The 17,819-nt window shown below is 49.3% G+C and overlaps 6 protein-coding genes across 6 annotated transcripts; 3 read left to right on the top strand and 3 right to left on the bottom strand.

Annotated features, from left to right (window-relative positions):
* Window positions 1–1,535: 1,535 nt before the first annotated feature.
* N7517_006395 (sugar porter family MFS transporter) lies at window positions 1,536–3,411 on the top strand (the record flags this gene model as incomplete). The annotated part of the gene is made up of 5 exons (XM_056724125.1): window positions 1,536–1,632; window positions 1,693–1,800; window positions 1,852–2,067; window positions 2,147–2,471; window positions 2,544–3,411. 5 exons carry the CDS (start codon window positions 1,536–1,538, stop codon window positions 3,409–3,411), a joined length of 1,614 nt encoding a protein of 537 aa, XP_056580375.1.
* A 646-nt stretch (window positions 3,412–4,057) lies between these two features.
* On the bottom strand, window positions 4,058–5,833 carry N7517_006394 (cytochrome P450; the record flags this gene model as incomplete). Its single annotated transcript, XM_056724124.1, has 2 exons — window positions 4,058–4,747; window positions 4,811–5,833. 2 exons carry the CDS (start codon window positions 5,831–5,833, stop codon window positions 4,058–4,060), a joined length of 1,713 nt encoding a protein of 570 aa, XP_056580374.1.
* A 1,647-nt stretch (window positions 5,834–7,480) lies between these two features.
* On the top strand, window positions 7,481–7,900 carry N7517_006393 (uncharacterized protein; the record flags this gene model as incomplete). The annotated part of the gene is made up of 1 exon (XM_056724123.1): window positions 7,481–7,900. The coding sequence occupies one exon, from the start codon at window positions 7,481–7,483 to the stop codon at window positions 7,898–7,900; it is 420 nt and encodes a 139-aa protein (XP_056580373.1).
* Window positions 7,901–8,331: 431 nt separating this feature from the next.
* On the top strand, window positions 8,332–9,253 carry N7517_006392 (DUF3716 domain-containing protein; the record flags this gene model as incomplete). The annotated part of the gene is made up of 2 exons (XM_056724122.1): window positions 8,332–8,342; window positions 8,395–9,253. The coding sequence occupies 2 exons, from the start codon at window positions 8,332–8,334 to the stop codon at window positions 9,251–9,253; spliced, it is 870 nt and encodes a 289-aa protein (XP_056580372.1).
* A 566-nt stretch (window positions 9,254–9,819) lies between these two features.
* Window positions 9,820–14,188, bottom strand: fphA (putative sensor histidine kinase/response regulator; the record flags this gene model as incomplete). Its single annotated transcript, XM_056724121.1, has 4 exons — window positions 9,820–10,131; window positions 10,184–10,633; window positions 10,699–11,810; window positions 11,881–14,188. 4 exons carry the CDS (start codon window positions 14,186–14,188, stop codon window positions 9,820–9,822), a joined length of 4,182 nt encoding a protein of 1,393 aa, XP_056580371.1.
* A 696-nt stretch (window positions 14,189–14,884) lies between these two features.
* Window positions 14,885–17,425, bottom strand: N7517_006390 (putative alpha-glucosidase; the record flags this gene model as incomplete). The annotated part of the gene is made up of 1 exon (XM_056724120.1): window positions 14,885–17,425. One exon carries the CDS (start codon window positions 17,423–17,425, stop codon window positions 14,885–14,887), a length of 2,541 nt encoding a protein of 846 aa, XP_056580370.1.
* Window positions 17,426–17,819: the final 394 nt, after the last annotated feature.

Raw genomic sequence — 17,819 nt, 5'->3', positions numbered from 1 at the left:
CTGCCTCAATGGTTGATATATTCCAAGGCTGCCATCCGCGAGCTGAGGTTGCGAGAATGATCGTAAGATAAATGCTCGGCAGGTGACTTGACTTTCTACGAGATCATTGTGCTGACCTATGTGAATTCGAAGTACTAGATGGGTGAAAAATGCGACCAATCTACCTACCACCGTGGAGCTACCTCGCCTTGATACATAACTGCTTCATATATATTCCGGTCTCACCAGGTTCGATATAAAGAGCTGGTCAGACTTGGATATCACGAAGTTCAAGAAAATAGGCAAATTGCGATGGTTGATCTTCGCTTCCGTGGCCTCCTCCCTTCTTTGGCCTGTGTGGACCTGTTGGCCTACCAGCAATAATTTGCCAAGGCTAGTAAAATCTGAGAGAACTGGGGGATACGCTGAGGTCGAGACTTCATTTCGCGACTGAAGTGCCCCGCATAACCTTCCTGTCTAAGACGCAGTGCTATACCGATTTGAGTCGTCAATATACCAAGACCACATCCCGACAGTCAAAAAATATTGGAGTGATTGCCAACCCGGAGCTTGCCCGAAAATCGCGTATCGGGAAGGAGGGGACTCCCAGAGGTCCCCTTGGCGCAAAGGGTCGCTTGTGAATCAGCTGTGATGTCAACTGGAGGCGCCCTGGGGCGTGGGGGATCTTGGCGCTGGCTGCAAGGGTCTCACTCCCAAGCCAAGCCGAAAAAGAAGTGTCTCTTCTCCACTTCTAATGGCTAGGATTAGGATCATGACACTGGTTCCTTTTCTGCCAGGGAACAATTCTGGAAACCCTAGACTCCCCTGACATCGTGACTATCAAATAGTGTGATATTCTAAGCACAATCTAATATTGAGTCATGACTTGCGGCTCTCTGTGCCTCATCTCTGTGCCTGAACGCACGCTACTCTTCCCCAAAGCTAAAAAGTCGGCACATCCTTGTTGACATCCAACGTGAGATCAGGGTATCAAGGTCCTGCAGTCACCCGCGAAATCCAAATTTTCTTCCAGGCTGCATGGCGTACCTTTCCGTCTTAGCATCACGTTCCACGAATCCTGTGTCGTTGGTTCGAAGCCAGTGAATCCTTAGCTGATTGGCCAAGCGCTATAGCCATATTGACGCTCGCCTCCATCTCCCTGGCTGCCCCTGCGTTATTGACGTGGAATGAAAGAAAGGCTAGGGCTTTTGGTTGTAGGTGGGCAAATTTCGCAGAACTTTCGACTATAGTCCGGAGGCGTGTTCGAGATTGGAAATTATCCTGGTTCAAAGCGATATTCAAGTGGATCCATGCACGTTGCTTTGGTCTGTCCACGCTCCAATTCAATCCCATGCGCTATGGGGAGCCCATGGTGAAAGCTATTAAAGAGCCGTTTAACCTCCTATATCATCAGTCTCGTGTCCTGAATCTATCTCCTAGCCAGTGCGTTCTCTTCTTTTCCGTGGATTAACATTGACGGTTGTTCATACCACATAGCGTGTGAGATATACCGAATCACAGCTGCCTGGTCTCGACTAGACTAGAGGACACTCAATATGTCTGCTCCAAAGTTCTCCGGCCTTTCTGGCAAATGGCTGATGCGCGCCGTCACGACTTCCGCGACCATGGGCTTCTTGCTCTTTGGTTACGATCGTATGTTTATCTATCTGTCTACTATCTGACGGATATACTAATTTTCATCGCTTATTCCAGAAGGTGTTATGAGTAGCATCATTGACGCAAAACCTTTCAACGATGTGTTTACAGCCACACGAGGCAACTCCACTATGCAGGGCGTCGTAACTGCTATTTACGAGCTAGGTACGTCATATATACTCTGATTCATAGCTTGAAAGCTAATCAGTTGAGCAGGTTGTCTTGTCGGTGCAGTATTCAGTCTTATGCTTGGTGATTGGCTGGGCCGACGCAAATCAATCATGATTGGTGCCTCTATCATGATTCTTGGAGTAGTGATTCAGGTCAGCTCGATAGCGGGCTATATCCCACTGGCACAGTTCTGTGTTGGACGAGTCGTCACTGGCGTTGGTAACGGCATGAACACAGCTACAATCCCCACATATCAAGCCGGTAAGAAGACCTAGTATCAACCTGATCACACTAACTATATCCTAAGCATATGAGTGGAAACCAAACTGATCTCGCATAGAAACCTCGCGGTCAAACAACCGTGGTCTGTTTATATGTATTGAGGGTAGTAATGTTGCCATTGGAACCTTGATCTCCTACTGGATTGACTTTGGAGCTTCATATGGACCTCCCGATCTCACCTGGCGGTTCCCAATTGCTTTCCAATGTGTTTTCGGCTTTATTATTATCTTCAGCATGCTCGCTCTGCCTGAGTCACCCCGTTGGCTTTTCACTCGGGAGCGATATGAAGAGGGTGAAGCTGTCATCGCCGCACTTGCAGATCAACCTATCGATCACCACGAAGTCCAACTTCAGAAGATCATTATTCTGGACTCGATTCGCGCGTAAGTTCTCCTCACGCCCTGTTGTTCTTTTCATTATGCACCCCTTTTGAACATAGCATTGACCTCTTATAGTTCTGGCCAGGCAGGCAAGACCACTCCCATGTCAGCCGTCTTCACGGGCGGAAAAACACAGCATTATCGACGTATGCTTATCGGTGCATCTTCCCAATTCTTCCAGCAGATTGGTGGATGTAATGCTGTTATCTACTACCTCCCGGTGCTATTCAAGGAATCTCTCGGCCAGGACGACTTCATGGCTATGATCCTTGGAGGTGTCAACATGATTGTTTATTCTATCTTTGCTTGCTCCTCGTGGTTCCTAGTTGAACGTGTTGGTCGACGCAAGCTGTTTCTGATTGGCACTGTTGGGCAGTCTCTTTCTATGATTCTTACATTCGCCTGCTTGATCCCCGGATCCGACAGCGCCGCCAAGGGTGCCGCCCTGGGTCTTTTCGTTTATATCTCCTTCTTTGGAGCCACATGGCTTCCTCTACCATGGCTTTACCCGGCAGAAATTAACCCTATCAAGACACGAGCAAAGGCCAATGCGATCTCAACATGTACCAACTGGCTGTTCAACTTCCTTATCGTTATGGTTACACCGATCATGATTCGTAATATCTCGTGGGGTACCTACCTCTTCTTCGGTGCTATCAATGCCTGCTTCTTCCCTGTGATCTACTTATTCTACCCTGAGACTGCTGGTCGCACACTTGAGGAGATTGATTTGATCTTTGCCAAGGGATACCTGGAAAATATGACGTATGTCCGTGCCGCCAAGGAGATGCCATTCTTGACAAACGAGGAGATCGAACGTACTGCCATGCAATATGGGTTTGCTCCCCCCGACGCTGCGGGCCATGGTGATAGTGGCAGCAAGAGTGACAACGGCGAGCTCAAGCCTGCGCATGAGGACCGTGAGAACTTTAAGAATAATTGATTTGTAATTATAGCCTGGCTAACGCACCTGTGATCAGGCCATCTGCAGAAAGCTTAGATATAGGTGAGAAACGTGATAGTAGTTGAGCTGTGGCACCATGCTTTCTATGACTATCAAGGTCGACTTGGGTAGATATTTTAATTGATATTTCATTATTTCACATCACAAATGCAAAACTGCCGGAAATAAAAAGATAAATTCCGACAGTAATACTTAATTGCGGCCATTATCAAATTTATCAAGAGAGGTTGGCGTTGCTTGAACTTTTTTATAGAGAAAAAACTTGCATAATGATAATGGAACGCTGCTATTTAAATAATTCACTCTCGCTCATACGTGGTCAATGATCTAAACGAGATACGGAGGTAAACAAACAGGGTATATAGCAGAATCCCGACGATCTATCATTAATCTCTGGCTAATTTATGTATGATCAAAACTCAATATATTTATAATTCTAGGTATTAAATAACTAATATGCAAGGCTCCCTCTTTGGCATCTTCTTGTTGAACCTGTCAATGGGGAATGGACAAGCGTTTGGGACGGATGACTACGTGGGTGGTTTCAAAGAGATTTCCACATAGAAAGGGTTTGCACACACAACCATGACCCGAAATTTTCTAATAATAAATAGTAATCGCGAATTTACTTCCTGCTCTTCAGCCTCAGACAGCATTGACCTGGCTTGTGGATGATCCCATAGTACGCCTTGGGATCAGCTAATGCGTCTGGCAGCGATAGCAAGTCAAAGCTCCACAGAACAAGCGTGATAACCATGCGCATCTCTAAGTATGCCAAGCGGCGTCCCCAACAATACCGAGGTCCCATACCGAAGGCGATCTGGGGAGCCGCATTTGCATCAAACTCTGCCTCATGCCAAGACATGCCCTCCTTGTACACGAGCCAGCGCTCGGGGTCAAAGGCTTTCAAATCACGAGTCTCATCCCATTTATTGGGTTTCACGGTCGCACTACGAAGACCCGGTTCGATGTCGAATGATGGTGCGTGGAAACTGGGTCCATTGGCGACTAATATCACGTGCGTGCCCTTGGGAATACGTTGGCCAAGTATCTCTGTGTCACGGACAGCTTGTCGTGGTACGCTGGTTGCATGAAGACGGAGTACCTCTTCTAGTACAGCTTGCAGGTAGGGTACCCGAGTGTTGGTAAGCTCAATTATGGTAGGGGCTCGTTCCTCCGCGTGAGCGTCGGCATATGCTGTGTGTAATGCAAGGCGCAGTTTATCCTGGATTTCTGGGTATCTGGTCAAATAAATCAAAGCCCATGCGATAGTTGTGCTGACGCTGTGTGTACCAGCAATGAACATGCCTTCAATCTAATGATATATGTATTCCAGGTTTAGCAACAGATAAAACCTGGCGAAGATGATGGATCTTACCTCTTCAACAAAGACAGGACTTTCATAGTCTGGCTTGCAGTTTTGTTCTTCGGCAATCTTCTTCATCCGAACCAACATGTATTCAATTGCTGTCTTGGTCTCGCCGGTGATGCTGAGTCTCTCAAGTGCCCCCATCACTTGCTCGCGGACGACACGTATTCTCACCGCAGCAATTTTCTTATATCGAGGGAATTGCCGAATCCACCACATCATGGCCCGGGGCGCTATGGATTTGGCCACCGTATCAATTACATCGACTGTCTCATACAGCGAGGTGATGAACTCGTTCACAGGTGCTGCCGGAAACTTTGCGTCCCCGTGGACCCCCACCTCAATTTTGGAAGGATCTAGATGGGACAAGATCTCAATCTGGGGGCCAACAGCAGTGTGCTCGAAGTGGCGTTCAAACACAAACGACAGCATGCCGTCAACCGCGCTGTGGGTCAAATCATTGTTGACATCGAACGGCCGACCGCTGGCCAGACGCACCTTGGATTCCCATAACTCCATAAGATGGACCGAACTCTCGTACATCACCGGACTAACAATGTTATTCAGGAAACTTGGCCCCATCAGGTCCTTCAGCCATGCCCTTGCCGCTTTCCACATTGGACCAGTCTTCATTCGGGCGTGGAAGGCGCCTAAGGGTCCCAGCCCATCCGTTATGATCTCGGACCGGTCAAATTCGGGCCGACGCAGCAAGATATCTTGAGCCTCCGTTGCATCGGCAAGTAGAACCCAAGGCCGAGAAAAGGGTCTCATGAAAACCTGGCATAGCGGCGATTGCAATTTGTTTACCTGCTGCGCCAACCAGGCGTTTGAATCTCTGGTGATGCTCACCTCACGAAGCATATCCGGGGCATCACCAAGCAGCTTCCTCGAGGACTTGAGGTTGTATGGAATTCCAGGAATTGGGCGAGGGAGTAGCCATTGACGGATAGCGTAAGTTAACAAAAGGGAAACCAGGATACTAAGTGAAATTGGCCTCAGTCTTTCGATTTCCAGAATGTATGGGACAACCATTGTCTATTCGATGGGAGTTCAAATGATGTCAGTGATAGAATATAGCACAATGTTATCACAAATCTGAAAAGCCATTTCAAGAGGGATTTCCAGCATTTATTTATCCTGTTCACACGCCAATTCACCGACATTCACACCCTTCATTTCCAGGTTTATACTACAAGGGCCAATCAAAGTTAGTTATAAGATGAATGAACGACAGTGCGAATGGTAGTAGGGATAATTCGATCATTTCACCCCCGATTGCGGAGGGTTTTAGAACCCATCGCGCCAACCAAGCCCAATTGGCTAAACACCACCGGGGCCGCCCTCGACCCGGGGGCCTAATAACTACACCCTAACTATCATTCTATATATCACACAACAGATGTTAATTAATGGTGTCACTGCATATAAAGGCTAATAATCCTAAGCACCGTGACTAAATTATGTGGGTTGGCGCGATGGCTTCTAAACCCTGCCGTACCCGATGGTCTGAATCTGATATCGGCCGATTATCGTATTGAATGGCCAGACTTGTGCTGCCTCGTAAATACTAACGTCTCTAAGAGTAGTGAAATAGGCCATGCATTACATCCTAATATGTAGAAACATTGTGTTATGACCCCGGGAGGCGCATCAGGATTCAAGACCTTGATTTAGAGGTCACACAGCCACAGCGTACATTTGACTTTCTGCTTTCAGCTTAATTGCGTGATCCAATCTGATAGCCAAATCAAATGATCGCTGGATATGAAATCACATAGTTGTCACATATTCCCAGATAAGCTTTACGGAAAAGACGAATAGATAGACAAAAGGGTCTACACCAAGGTTCCGATATGATACAGTGTATATGAAATATTAATATCAAGCAAACGGAATTATATCACAGATTCAGGTATTCTTCACATGGGAAGTTTCGAAGTCCAAACGCTAGTGTTTCCCAGCTCAAGTCAGAGAGATGGAATCAGATGATATGCCTGCTAAAAGTGAAGCAATTTGGAGGTAGATAAAGTATTCCAGACTGAAAGAAGAAGGAAACTGCGATAAAATCCATGTGCCACTTGTACTTTTCCCACACTCAGCAGATGGTTTGCTAAACCTCAGAGTATAAATACCTCACTGTCTCATAGATTGAATGTCTTGGATTTCTCCTTCTCTCACTGAGAGGCAACAAAAGCTGCCCCTGATCTGCTTGGATCAAATCACGTCAATAAATACTTCTGTCTCCGGTCTATCACAGGCCACCAATTTACCCACATGAAATTGAAAGATCGATAAGGAGCAGCTCAAAAAGGCAGCGATGAAATCCGGGCATCCTCAGACCATGAACTAATAAGCTTGACCCGGTCCGCTTCAAGAACAAAAAGGCCAACCCATCGGCCCGCCCCGAATATGGAATATGGTACAGGGAGGATGAAGATGTTGCCCTCAAAGTTTTGATCTTGGACGTCAAGAAGTGCGATCTTGACTCCGGCGTAGTTCAAGCGTGAGGCTATATGGGTGAGTACCTAACGATATACCCAATATTTTATATCAAAGCTAACCTATTTTAAAGGTTGAATACCTTGAAAGCGTAAGAAGATCCCTAAACCAGACGCCACGGTCTACGGAGTGGCTCCGAATGGACCAACCTTTTGTTTCTTCGAGATATCGTACCTTTCCATGGGAAACATTCCTAAATCATTCAATATTATTGGCACGGCCTCGACACGCCCCGACCACCTAGTGAAAGGGGACTCGGGAGTGGACGCTGCCCGCATCCGAAACCGCAATAACGCCGCTAACATGCTCCGCTACCTATGCGAGTTATCATCCCAGGCTCGGGGAGACGAGTACACGAGAAGGTCTTTCGACGGCGTGGCTCGCGTCCTTTCGGCCACAGTGACTCAACACCTCATCACCATCTCTGCCCATTGGACTATGGAACAGTCCAATGATGGGTTTTATTACACCCATCTCCTCAAGGACATTGCCACTGAGAGGATAACCCACGACCAGTGGAATGAAGTATCGGGGTGGTTGCAGAATTCCATCAAGTTTGTGGTGGATAAGACAAGAGCTCAAGTGGGAGTTGATCTGTAACGAATCCATAATAGCATGCCTATATCATCCGCCCACCCTCCTAGATCAATGTCCCCAGCTCATCACAATGCCCCCGTCTCGCCGAGGCGCAAGCGGCGCCGCGTGCAGGAGTGAGAATGATTGATTGATCGAGACCGGACGAACCTTCGATGTTCATTGCTTTTCGTGTATAACAATTATGATAAGTCCTGAGTGGGCACCAGCGCAATATTCCTTCTAGTAGGCTACGATGTAATTGAAATTTTATACATATGCAAGTTCTATAAGGGCAGACGGACCAGGGGTCGGATGCCTGATTTTCCATAGTTGGTGGTCGTGCTGTGTATATGTACTTAAACCACGATCATCATGCTCTGTCTATCCTTCTCACTCACCCCGCCTCACCAACACTCTTACAAACCATCTTCCTGATCAAACTTCGATCTGTCATCATGAATTTCGAGTAAGAATGATCTCCTTGCGTAATATTGTGAGGGTTTGGCTGACATTTATAGGCGGGCTCATAGCCCGGCGTACCGTCTCCAAGGGGACACCGGGACCCTCCCGGCTCCCCTCAGAGGGTCGAAGAAACACGCGCCAGCAGAGTTGGCCGCTCACATACAACGACTTCAGTACCCTCGCGTCCGAGAGGGTCATTATGTGACTTCCGATATCCTACGTCCCCTCGTCAATCGTCCCGCCCGCCGAGTACCAATGCTACGTTTGGGGGTTCACTGGGATACCTTCACCCTAGAAGATCAAATCGCTGGTAGCGCTAGTCACGCCGAGGCGATTTGTATGTTTATGGTTGGCCGACGCCGTCACGCGGACCTTGAATGTATCTCGTGCCAATGCGAAAGGGGCGTGTTCCCCTTTTGCGTCGTCGTGGACTATGAGAACGGCAGTTCAGGATGTGCTAATTGCCATTGGAATGAAGTCCAGTGTTCGGTTGGTCAGTCTCCATCTTCGGCCAGCCAACCCCCTCCAGACCCCCGCTGTACCCACTCTCACCAGGCCTCCCGGGACCAAGCGCCTCACAGCGCTGAGATGGACGCTATTTTCGAGGGCCTCCGTGAATTGCAGCGCGCTTTTAATTCCTTGGAGGAAGCTCTTCAGAAGACCGAAAAGAGTGCTATCGCCAACGAAACTGTATGGGTGGAATCGAATGACACCATGTCTGAAATCATTTCCCAGTCCAATGGCCCCGTCCTGCGACACAGCGATACCCAAATGGCACGAGGAGTCGCCGAGGAGGGAGAGGCCATAGGTCGAACGGTTGTGATAGACCTCGGCGCAGTTATGATCCGCGCTGTGGAGCTCGAGATTGTCATCGTCAGCATGGAGGGCCATCTTCGCCAACTTCGCCGCCAGTAGGCGGTGCATATTAGCTAGCGCTTCTTGGATCTTATTGAGACGGTTATCCGCTTTGCTGGCCCTCTCCTCTTTCGACACAGCTAGACCTGAAACTCGGACTGTTGTGCTTAGTTCCTTTTACCCCATGGCGAGCCCCAACGCTGCGCCACAAGTCAACTGGTCTGTACAGTGCCAACCTGTTTCTGCTTCACAATAGCACAGTACGTAGGTACGAACGGGAATGAAAATAAAAAATGAAAATACATGAAAATGAAAACAAACATGCATGTGAAATGTCCAATTGGGTATCCGTATATTTTCCTGATACAAATCACAAGGAACGCCGGATGGAATCCCACAGGCCCATTTCGTATACCGGGTCCCGTATATGCAAATACATCAACACATTGTCGCGTAGACAATAGACAACCATCTAATGTGTGTGCGGGATGAAAAGGGAGACAATGAAGGCGGATGATGAAGGGTAGAATGGAAAAGCAAGAGCATGACAGAAAAGGTGGGAATGGGGACATACAGCCCGGACAGGCAAGGGTGGGGGTTTTGCGTTGTTGATGATCTGAGGTTCGTTACTTAGTGTTGAACCATCCACCATTTTCCCATTCTCCATCAGGCGTGTATGTAGCTGCTTGTCGGGCGGACGGATTGCAGAGACCGCTCAATAGAACATTCAAACGAGCAAAGTTGATAGGCTTCATGACCCAGCCATCAAATCCAGTATGGATGTAGGTTTCCAGATCCTTCTCAACTAAAGATGCGGAGACAGCAAAGATAGGCACTCGGTCATTGCGTAAAGCTTTATCGGAGAGCGCTTCCTTGGGTGTCTTGGATTCAAACTCGCGAATCGCCCGGGTGGCTGCCATTCCATCGAGGATCGGCATCTAGGGAAGGTTAGTGAGGGCGAAAATGATGAGAGGAGCGTTCCCAACATACCTGAATATCCATCAGCACAACATCAAAATATTTAGTGGCTGAGGCAAAAGCAATTGTACATGCTTCACCATTGCTGGTCAACTTGACGGTGTGGCCAAGTTTGGTCAGTCGCTTATGTATGATCTTGCTATTGATTGGATCGTCCTCGGCGACAAGAACATTGAGTGGGTCGTAGTCTGTTGTTGAAGGTGCGGTGGTTGGTACGGCAGAGGATGCTGGCCCAGAGGAGGGAGCCTCCGACGTTTCTGTGATTGATGAAACTCTCGGGAAATAAGAGCTATCTTCCTTAATAGGCTCGATTTGTGGTGATCTGAGACTGGCGGAATGTTGTGACATTCGCAGAGCACTCATCGGCACTCCTGAATCCGTGATATTCTCCATACCTGGAGGAGGGGGAGAGTCACAAGTGGCTGTAGTGTCATCGGCGGGGTATACGCGACAGAGGATAGACTTGAATGCAAGTCCTGGGCGGGCAATGATCGCTTTACAGCAGATGGTGATGCAAGAGGAGTCACATGATTGCCGCTGGCGCCGGCAGGGCTCGACGAGAAGTTCAATCGTCTCAGATCCAAATCTTGGCTATTGCTTCTCTTGAGGGGAGGTTCTTGCATGGCACTGATGAGTCGATCAGCGTGACTTTTTCCACTGCGCCCACTGTGTCCACTGCGGGAACTGCCACCACTGCGAAGGCTTTCCGTACTTCGTCGTCTGGTATCAGAAGACTCGTGTGCTCCGGGAACTAGCGTAAACTCCTTTTCTGAAAGCAAAGGCGTAGGAACGACAGCGTTTTTAGGAGTAATTTCATCTGTATCTTCATCCACGGCTGTCCCCTCTGGCAATCTGAATTGTAATATAATCTTGAAATGACTCCCCTTCCCTTCTTCGGATCTGACAGCAAGCTGACCCTGCATGTTGTGGACGATCCTTGCTGCGAGAGCAAGACCAAGACCCAACACACGTTTTTGGGGTGTGTTCTGTGAGTTCTCTTCTTCTTCGGGGTAGTAAGTATCATCGGTCGACACTTGTTCAAGCTCGTTGAAGAGCGTCTTCAATTTGTCGTGCGACATGCCCACCCCCGTATCAACGACAACAATCTCCACTCCCACATGGCCTGGAACGGGTTGAGTCGAAGATCGATACATTTCTGTTGTCACGGCACCAGATTTGGTGTGCTGAATGGCGTTTGAGATCACGTTTGAGAGGACTTGCCGTACGCGACGCTGGTCGCCAACAACTGACTGGGGAATACCCGGACGTACTGAAACAGTGTATGAGATGTTTTTCCGCTTGGCGTCGCCAGACAGCATATCAGCCGCTTCTCTCAAGGTTGATTCCAGGTCGAAGCTCTCGTCTTTAATGAGATCCTGACCTTTTTCGGTATTTGTCAAGTCAAGGAGATCATTGATCACGTAAATTAGTGATTTGGAAGCCGAATGAGATTTTGTCAAGCTTTCTCTGGTTTCATCGTCCAGGGCACCCTCAAGTGCGATCTCCAAATAGTTAACAATGGCATTCAAAGGGGTCCGAACTTCATGCGCAGAGTTGGCCAGAAGTAGTCTGGTAAGTTGCGAGGTCTGCATGGCGGCCTCCTTCTGTCTCCAAACTTTGATAAATTTACCATAAACCACTATTGAAAGTATGTCAGCTTTCAAACAACCGGGGCAGAATATTCAGGACGCCTGAGGGAGAGAACTTACAACACAAGACCGCCGCCGTCTCCACGTCCGTCTCTGTCCACTCTCTACTTTGTGATAGAACCGTCTCACGCCAGGCTGTGAAACTTTCACGGGGCTCTAGATATCCCGCAGTTTGTTTTCGCTTTTCAATTTCATAAGGGTTGCCAGCCCACTTGATCTCGGTGAGGTGTCCACGGCGGAAGAACGCGATGAAGTCACTACCACCGGTAGAGAGCGGGACATATAGCAGACCGGAGATTGCCTTCAATCCGGGGGCGTAATGCAAATCGGGGAAATCCTTGACGATATCGTGCGAGGCAAGTACTGCATCCAACTGACGTACCCGAAGGAACTCTATCAATGCAAGCACCTCCTGAGAGTTATTGTTGTCACCGAGGATTTTTGTTTCATCGCGAATCGACAAGACGCCGTAGTCCGCATCAAATAGTTGTAGAAGATCATCCGAGGATGCAATGATGTACCCTGATGGGTTGGCCTCGGTTGGGACAGTGTTTATTAGTTTTCGGGCTTGAAGGCGAGAGGCATATGAAAGCCGCTCGATGTTGCGCGATACAGTATCGCCGAGGAGCCGGCACATTTTGCGTATCGGGAATGACACGCGCATACCAGCAGTTCCGTAGCTGTGGCAGGAGATCAACCCCCAGAGATCGTTGAAAGCGTTAACGCTTATTGACATTGAAGACCTGACTTTCATGTGTGCCAAATATTTCACATGAATTGGAGACATCGCGCGAAGGTAGGCGTGAGTCATATCCAATGGGGATTCGAGATCTTCCAAGGTCCGACACACAAGGCGAGAAGTGACCTGGTCGCGATCGTACAAGAGCCGGACCTTATTGATTTTGTATAGTTCACGGGCTTGCGCGGGGATATCAGATGCAGGGAAATGAAGACCCTTGTAGAGATCGATAGTAGCGTTAGGATCAACTAATTCGGCAACTACCATGCCGTTCCAGCTGCTATCGAACTGATAGATCAAGACTCGGTGAAAGCCGGTCAGCTCCTTAACCAATCCCGCGGTTGTATTAAGCAGCTGATCCAGATCATTCGTCCGCCCCAACTGCTCTTGTATCTGAGTTAAGATACTAAAGGCTTCCATCGAAGATGCCTCGCCCTTCCTTCGGCGGGCACTCCTAAGAACGCGAAGAGGCTGGCTGATATTGATTGTGCTCCCAGCGAGTTGATCTGCCGTTGGAACAATACCTAGGGTGTCTGTTGGAACTGCCGGAGTCTCAAGACCCTCAACATTCAACGGGTTCACTCGGTCATCCTCGAGCTCAAACTCGCAGATAATCATATCCTTTTGTGTCTGAGAGACATGGGTGGCGCACCAGAATTTGCGGCGCTCCCCACCAGCTGTGCGGATAGAAATATTGAAAACGTCCGGTCCGTCAACAGACGGATCGTGTGCATCATCACGAACAAAGTCAATGTGATCTAGGAGATTTTCCGCCTGTTCCTCGCTCAAGATATCACAGAAGTTTTCCAACTCGAACAGTTGCTTGGGCGAATATCCCAAGAATTCAGCAGAGTTCTCACTCACAATTCGCACTACGAGCTGATCGGGCGACTCTTCACGGAGGGCAATCATTAAACCAAAACTCTGAATCGCGCCGGGAATACGAATGGGCTCGTCCTCGCAGTATTGAAATGCTTCTCCATCTCGTCCTGTGATGACGGCATGACCACTATCCGTCAGTACATGTTTAAAGCGGGCAGTAACATGACCGTGGTCTTCAGCGTTCCCGCGCTGAGTATGAGAGGATGGGTGCGTGGTGGACCCGCGTCCAGACTGGTTGTCGCTTGGAGCAGCTTTGGCGTAAATCTCGGGGTGTTGAATAACATCCGATGCCAAAGAATGTGTCGCAAGTTCTGTTTTATCATCTATAACATGTGTCTCGTGGCGTGGAATGTCGGTGGGGACGGTAGCTTCGGCGTGCTCGGGATCGAGGTGATGGAGGTGGTCGGAAGAAACCTGCGTGTGTAGTTGGCTCCATGTCCGTTCATCGATGAATGGATATTGTCGCGCTCCTTCTCGGGTTGGCGATACCGCGTCCCGGGAGTGCGCTGAACCCGAATACTGGGGGGTGATAGTAGGGTCGACCGAAACAACCGACCGAATCGGAAACACACGCTCGGCGGGGTCGAAGCCAGTGCCTGGCTGCTGAATATCTGTGTTCGACTGCGCTCGATCCCTGGGTTGTCCTTGTCCTGTCTCCGAGGGGTGCATCCGGTTTGGAGACGCAACACTCTCCGACCGTTTGCGCGGGGACCCCAGGGCGATGTGCTTGGGAGGTGGAGACGTCATCTCCACTGTTTAGACTGTCGGAATAGAAGTAGCGCGGCTGAACCGCATGACAGCGCACTACTGATCCGGAGTGGGAATAGGAGGGATTCGGTCACAAGATGGGTTGTAAAGTTTTACGGGGGCATCCATGGATACTCCCCACGTTCATTACCAGGCTTCGGATTTTACCATATCAATTTTTGACCGCCTGGCTCACCGCCACCTTTTGCTGTTACGAGACAACTGCTCTATTTCTGTATAATTTTTTAAATTAAATATGGATATAATAAGGAGTTAGACTATAGACAATTGAAACATTGGAAATTCGAAGTGTAGACAAAAAATAATGGGGCGCTTATGCCGCCTTATGCGGTCTTTTGGTGCTCTTTTTAGACCTCTTTTTAGTGCGTTTGGATACTATTTTTGTTTTTTCTATTTTTTTCAAGTATGTAATTCGAAGCATACTAGAGAATCGAAGTATAGAAAGTTGGTTTCACGCGGATGAGACTAAAAAAGTTACTTCTGTAAAGGCATGGTGCGACATTCGTATGCTCAGATATATACAATGCGTTATAACATGTAGACAACTTCACTTTAATGGGAGAATACATATTATTGAAACTTTAAAATTGATTTATCCCCAATCTAACCTGGTATATTCCACATGCAAATCTAAATCCACAGGTCTGAGACACCCTAATTGCAAAACTCGAAGAATCAAGCCTTCAGAGTATACACAACACGACCACGCGAGTCTGTACCCTTGAGTATGATATCATCACCGGTACTCGAGACAACACGGCGCTGATCTCCGTTATGCAAAACAATATCCAGATCTTTCCAAGCAGGAGCAAAGCCAGCCTCATCACGCTCAAACTTGACAAGTACCTTCTCATCAGTAGAGCTGTAGCTAATCGTGTACGCAGCAGTACCAGGATGGACCGAGATACCATCATCTTCATACCACGTCGTACCAAAGACCGTACCGTGCGAAGTTCCCTTGGGTGGGAATACCTCCACTCCACGATAATCATCGATATCCTGGATGGCCACGGAAGCAGCGGTGTCGTCGCCAGGAACACGGGTATGCACGTTCTTGCCGACTGGAATAGCCCCACCAACCCGGGCAATAAGTGCAATGCTCTTCTTCCATTCTGATGAGATCTCGGCCCACTGTCCGGAAGCGAGGTACTGGTATGGAGCGTTCATGTTGACGTAGCCATAGTCGAAGACGCCGGTCTTGCGGGGTAGGTAGACGTTCGCAACGTCGAGACCGCTCTTGTAGACTCCGCCAACGAGCACAGTCTCACCGAACCAGAATTGGTCCTCGCCGGCCTTAATTGCTTTCGTCCATACCTCGGGATCAGACTCGTAGCCCCAGCCGGTCCAGCGCTGCGGTGGTGTTGCGAATTTGTGGCTCTCCAGACCGAGAGAGTAGATGTAGGGCAGCATTTCGTAGCGACGCTTAATAGTGTCGCGGATCTGAGGCGTGATCTCGGGGTACATGAAGGGCTCAATGACGTCGCCGACAGCAGAGTCCTTGGGAGAAGTCTTGAAGCAGTTGATTGCGAAGCGGGGAGCATGGCAGCCTAGTTGGACCCAGCGGAGAAGAAGCTCCGGGGAGGGCTGGGGGCCTTCGAATCCGCCGATGTCGTGGCCTTCGCATTGGAGAAGGGACATGCCGGCGTTAAGAGAAAGGGCGTTGGCGCCCTTCATGTTTTCCCAGCTAGTGACGTTGTCACCGCTCCACGAGGAGGCGGCGTAGCGGAGAGTTCCAGCCGTAGCGCTGCGGGTCAGGACGAAAGGACGCAATTTGGGTTCCATGTCTTGCAGCGCGTCATGGGAGGATTTACCCATCAGCTCAGTGTGTAGTGCACGACCCCAGAGACCAACAGAGTTCTTGACATTCTTTTCTGCGGCGTCGGCGACGGCGGGCCCATTGAGAGACATGGTCCAGTCATCATCAGGTAGGGTGTACTCGTTGTTGTCGTTCCACATACCGTCAATTCCAACCTTCTTGAGACTCTGCACACCGTCGTACCACCACTTGAAGGCCTCCGCTGAGGTGAAGTCAATGTGGGCACCGTTGCCGCCGGTAGCACCGCCAGCACTCCACAGACGCATATACCCAGGCTCATTATCGGCATCCTTGAATAATCCACCGGCATCAACGAGCTTCTGGAAGTCGGGGTGAGAAGCCAGCAGGAATGGCTTGATATTGGTCAGAAGTCGGATACCGTACTGGTGCATCTTGGCAATCCAGTCTTGGGGATCCGGGAATCGTTCCCGGTTCCATGTAAAGACATTGCGAACCTTGGGCTCGATCTCAGCAATGGAATATCCCGAACTCATTTGATGAGCTGAACAGGGAATGCCATGCTGTTTGAGCTTCCCCGCAAACTCCAGAAGGGCCAAATGGGCCTTTTGCGGCTCATCGAGCATGGTGTACTTGTAACCACCTGAAATATAGCCATAAGCCCAGCGAGGCACTAGAATGGGGAAGCCGACTAATTCGGCATACGAGCGAACGACGTCCTTGATAGTCTTGCCAACAATGTAGTATTGCTCAAGACCACCATAGTCCTGGCGGTACACCTTAAAGTGTCCCCAGAGACCGTCGATCTCGGCTCCTACAGACCACAGGCCGCGGCCGTGGGTGGTCGAAAAGATGGCCACACATCCCTCTGCAGAAGCTTTGATCAGGAGCGGGATGTGCTTGTAGAGGGGATCGGTTTTGTATACGTCATATCCAAAAGAGTCTGTGGCTGAGAGTTGGAATTGACGACCACTCAGATCCATGGGAGCGGCCTTCTCGCCCAGTCCGACATGGAGACATTCACGATCATGCACGGAATAGTTGGCGACACCCTCGCCGTCTGCGACAAAAGATCTCAGCGGCAAATCCTCGTGTAGAGAGTTCTCGGAACCAGCCCATGATAGTTTGACCACGGGGGTATGTTCCCAGTCTACGGAAGCAGTGACACCGGCGACATCGATTATCTTGGAGGAGGTGCCCTCCTTGGTGAAGACATTGGCACCCTGGAGGTCGGTATCGGGCTTGGTGACACTAGGATAGGGAGGGATGGGGTGCTCTGTGGAGGAGAAAGTGGCTCGGAATAGGTTTGGGCGAACGGCTTCAAAGGTGAAATCAAAGGCACTCTTGCTCTTTGTGCTGCTTCTAACGTGGACGGAAGCTTCTTGATTGGTGGCCTGGGGCACTTGCGAATAGCCCTTGGGGCAGCTTTCTCTTTGCGGCATGATGGATGTGAAAGCTAATGGAATTGCTTTAGAGGAACCGAAGAGAATACCAGGATACTCCCTGACATGGTAGAGTATTTGAATGCTTGTCGAGCTTCCCTCAGTCCCTTCTATCCATGTACCCCGCGGTGCTCCCGATGATGCATTACAGTATAGAATCGGACATCGGAGAGAATTACCGAGAGCGGAGACAAGTCAGAATGACAGTCCGACATGGGTTTTGCCAATGGGCCGTGTTTTCCCCCCACAAAGGACATTCCGGGGTGCCCAGATTTGGCGCTAACTTATCCTCTCGGTTTTACTCACCGAAACCCGATACTAACTATTCTGGGAACTTCTCACAACTCCCCTTCTTCCCCATTGCCCCTCCCACGGCAATTATCTCAGTGAAGTG

The sequence above is a fragment of the Penicillium concentricum genome (genome assembly GCF_028827145.1).
Source record: "Penicillium concentricum strain IBT 3081 chromosome Unknown utg000002l_segment0_segment0, whole genome shotgun sequence".
Taxonomy (NCBI): Eukaryota; Fungi; Ascomycota; class Eurotiomycetes; order Eurotiales; family Aspergillaceae; genus Penicillium; species Penicillium concentricum.
This window is presented reverse-complemented; position numbering and strand designations above follow the sequence as displayed.